The 3,862-nt window shown below is 40.7% G+C and overlaps 1 protein-coding gene across 1 annotated transcript in view; it reads right to left on the minus strand.

Moving 5' to 3' along the window:
* kdr (kinase insert domain receptor (a type III receptor tyrosine kinase)) overlaps positions 1 to 3,862 on the minus strand; it is a gene marked incomplete at its 5' end in the record, with an annotated part of 24,127 nt that overhangs the window by 2,744 nt on the left and 17,521 nt on the right. The window contains 4 exon segments of the mRNA XM_014031618.1: positions 917 to 1,022; positions 1,121 to 1,220; positions 1,292 to 1,403; positions 1,492 to 1,614. Of these exon segments, the coding sequence (XP_013887072.1) occupies positions 917 to 1,022; positions 1,121 to 1,220; positions 1,292 to 1,403; positions 1,492 to 1,614 (441 nt within the window).

Consider the following 3,862-nt stretch of genomic DNA (forward strand, 5'->3'; position numbering starts at 1 on the left):
AGGCTTTCCAGAGACAAGTCCCTACTTGGGAGCGGCTACGTATGCTGTGTCGGTGAGTTTACTATTTTATACTACTTCTGTGATATTACTACCACTTCTACTTCCTGTTATCTTCTTCGTCATCATCTTTGTCGCCAGTAGAAACAGCCGGTTGTTGATCACGGGACTCCTGTGATGTGAAAAAGTGTTTCTATTGCAGTTTTGTGAAAAACACCAATTTTGATACGGCCGAAAAACCACCTCATCCTCGGGCAAAARCGTTTTGTCGAAAAACTTTTTTTTCCGAAATTGACGTGTTTCCATTGAGCAAATTTATTTTAGAAATTCTAATTTGCGCATTTTCATGGTCAATGGAAACACAGCTAGTGACAGGTTGTTGAGAAAGACAGGAACTGACATTTGAACAAGAAAATCTTTTGGTTTATATTAATAAATTCAACATTTAGTAACAGGAGGATGTCTGATTTGGCTTAACATACTGTAGGTGACAACTGATCAAGTCTAATAATCATTGTTGTGTAAGAAATTGTTCAAATTAGCAGCCTGAGTAATACACAGAWAACTGATTGAATTATCAGTTATATGATTATTTTTTAGATCTAAAGATTCCATTTCACTTCAAGCCTGTGGGGCTTCAGAGTCTAAACAAAATGGCCCCAAATCACATGATCTCATAATACTTATTGAAACATTGGTCACATCCCCTGGGGTGGTTCCTTATGTCAGTACTGGAATGCCGGATTGTAAACAATTACTTTTATACTGGCAGAGTGAGGCACATACTTGTTGATCCTTTTACTTTTTAAAGTAAATGGTTACAATTTATCCCTAAGTATAAAAATATAAAATGGTATCTAAATTTCATTTAATCATTCATAAAATCAGGTGAACGCATAATTCTTCCATATTGACAGACCTGTTGGACACTGGCCTGCAGGAGATTTCCCAGATGTTCGACCAGTTCTGCGAATGTGGGCCTGTCTGTAGGGCAAGCCATCCAGCAGTCCAACATGGTCTGATATCTGATTTACAGTAATAATTTTGATCTCATTAAAAAACATTTAATGGAGCAACAACTTTGTAACGAATCATTCTGCTGTTGTTGAAAGTTTGTACTCACATTTCAGTGGTGGCGTACTCTGGAGGTCTCATCCTTGTGCCTTCTTTGAGTCTTCGGCAAAAGGACTCATCGATGCAGACTCCCGGATAGGGAGATGCCCCTGAAGAGGTTATTAAACAGTTGTAAAATGCTAAGTATGTATGTAAAATATGTTATTGATATCAAGTTTACCCAGGGAAAAGATCTCCCAAAGAAGAACCCCAAACGACCAAACATCACTTTGTGTGGTGTAAACCCGGTCAAAAATGGTTTCAGGAGCCATCCACTTCAGAGGGAGACGGGCCTATACCAACAACAAAAGTGGACATTTTATTGCGCTCCCAACTTGAAAACTTTGATCGCATGTCTTTAATTTAGTGTGGAAGACTCACATCTCCTTTGCGGACATAGTCAGGGTCTTTGTAGACATCTCTGGCAAGGCCAAAGTCACAAATCTTCACCACATTGTTCTCTGAGAGCAGGATGTTTCTGGCTGCTAAATCTCTGTGAATGCACTACAGAGGAATTTACAATCAAGAAATTAGGAGCGAGGAAGACAATAATGGTGGTATTTTCATTGCTTTTATTTACACAAAAAGCTCTTGGTAAAATACGGGGGGCACCAGGTAGGYTTACCTAACAATACCAGGCAGGTTGATTATTTTATTCATCCTCAAACTGTTAAAATTCAACTGAACAAGAGTGTGTCTAAATACAGTGAATCATTTAGCATAGTATTAATAACTAGATACCACATAGTGGTAACATAATGACCCCCGCACGCACAAATGCACCAGAACTCAGAATTCTTCATTCGTAATAAATGTCATGCTACCAGGTGCATCCCAAAATTGTAGTGGTTTGGATGGGGGGGGGGGTGTTTTGGGGGGGCATTTGTTGACCTGATGGATAGCCCTCATCAGAGCTAAACAACAAAAGAAATCTGAAACTTCTATGTTGAACAGTTTCTGAGTTATAAGCGATTTTGCATGTCCAGACACCCCCACTTTGAAAGGAGCCCCCTCCTCAAATATGGGGTCTATCATAAAACCGTTGGCTGGAGCAGTGTAGGTCAGACTCATCTACAGTCCTGACAAATCTCATGTTGACTGGTGCAGCCGTTTTTGTGCTACGGCTGACCAAAAATCACTGAAAAAATAAAATAAACGAGGAAGTAGAATTTGTTCTTTGAAAGTTTATTATAAAAATATCCAAAATCAAAGACTAAAGTCTGAGAAGAAGACCAAATGGTGGAATTTGAGGAATGAAGAATGTTGTGAGTAATTCAGAATGGGTATAGAGGCAATTGGAAGCCGCTTATGCACTGCACGGCCCGGCCCTCCCGGCTCCTAACCCGGGTTCGGTGTTTTTGCATGTCCGTTTTAGGGCCGGCTCCGGCCCGACTTCTGGAACCTGGCCAGGAGAGGTTCCAGTCGGGCCGGCCATGTACTGTACTGCTGATCATGACTGGTTTGTTTGCAGCGGGACTGGGACAGCATGGTGAGTCATCAATGCGACTGCAGCGTTCCATTGCGATTTTATTATTTGTTTTTCTCCCAAGCTCACGTTGCGTGGTCGAACGAAGAGGTAAGTTTTTTTTTACTTTCTTGCGGACGAGCGCGTCCAGATGGAGCTCGAAAGCATYACGCATAATGAGAAAGTTTTTAAGCATGCGTTGGATGTCACACCCACGTTCGAGGCGGCTCTCAGCACCGTGCGAAAAAGGCAGGGCTGGTGTAGAGCCAGGCCGGGCAATGCAGTGCGTAAGCGGCTTTTGACCCTTCAGCATTAAAGGGTATTAAAAAAAAAAGGGTAAACTATTGTATTTTAAATAAGACCTTGAGAACATACGAAGAATATGTGACTTCCTAACCTGCCAGTTGAATAGCCCTGATCTAGGGAGTTGAACTGGCGACCTTCTGATCATATGTTCATCTTCTCTAACCTCTGTGCCACCTTAACATTCTGAGGATAAAAGGGGCAGACATTATAAGATTTATTCTTCTTCTGCTACCTTTCATTTTATTTTGATTTTTTTATTTGTGTAATTTCGTTGTTTTTGTTGTATTTATCAAAAAGAAAAAATCAGTAGGTCCTCTGGATGGTTCTTCTTTAGTGAAACGTTTCATCTCTCCTCCAAGAGACTTCTTCAGTCTGATGAGTTTCAGGTGAACTCAGCCTTATAAGCTCCGCCTCCACCTGGACAAACAGGTTAGTCACATGCAAAAGAGGGCCATCGCTTAACAATAGGCCTGAAGAAGTCTCTTGGACGAGAGATGAAACGTTTCACTAAAGAAGAACCATCCAGAGGACCTACTTATTTTTTCTTTTTGATTTTTTTCTACCTGGATTACTGAGATGCATCAGGACACTTATAAGGCTGAGTTCACCTGAAACTCATCCGACTGAAGAAGTCTCTTGGAGGAGAGATGAAACGTTTCACTAAAGAAGAACCATCCAGAGGACCTACTGATTTTTTCTTTTTGATGAATTCAGGGTATTTTCTGTCAGGTATCCAGTGTCATGACCTCCTGATGGCAAAAGGAAAATTTTCTCTCTTTGAATGGGGTCAGATTGCGTCAAATTGACCCTAACAGTATCTATGTAATATGTACACTCCGGGGTGGGTGGGTTAACTTGCAAATATGTAGCATGAACCATTTACATTTTATATGTAAATTATACCTACACTACTCACAAAAAGTTAGGGATATTTGGCTTTCAGGTGAATTTTATGGAAAATGTAAAAAGTTCACGCTACAG

This window comes from Austrofundulus limnaeus, unplaced genomic scaffold (assembly GCF_001266775.1).
Source record: "Austrofundulus limnaeus strain Quisiro unplaced genomic scaffold, Austrofundulus_limnaeus-1.0 Scaffold1283, whole genome shotgun sequence".
NCBI classification, from domain to species: Eukaryota; Metazoa; Chordata; class Actinopteri; order Cyprinodontiformes; family Rivulidae; genus Austrofundulus; species Austrofundulus limnaeus.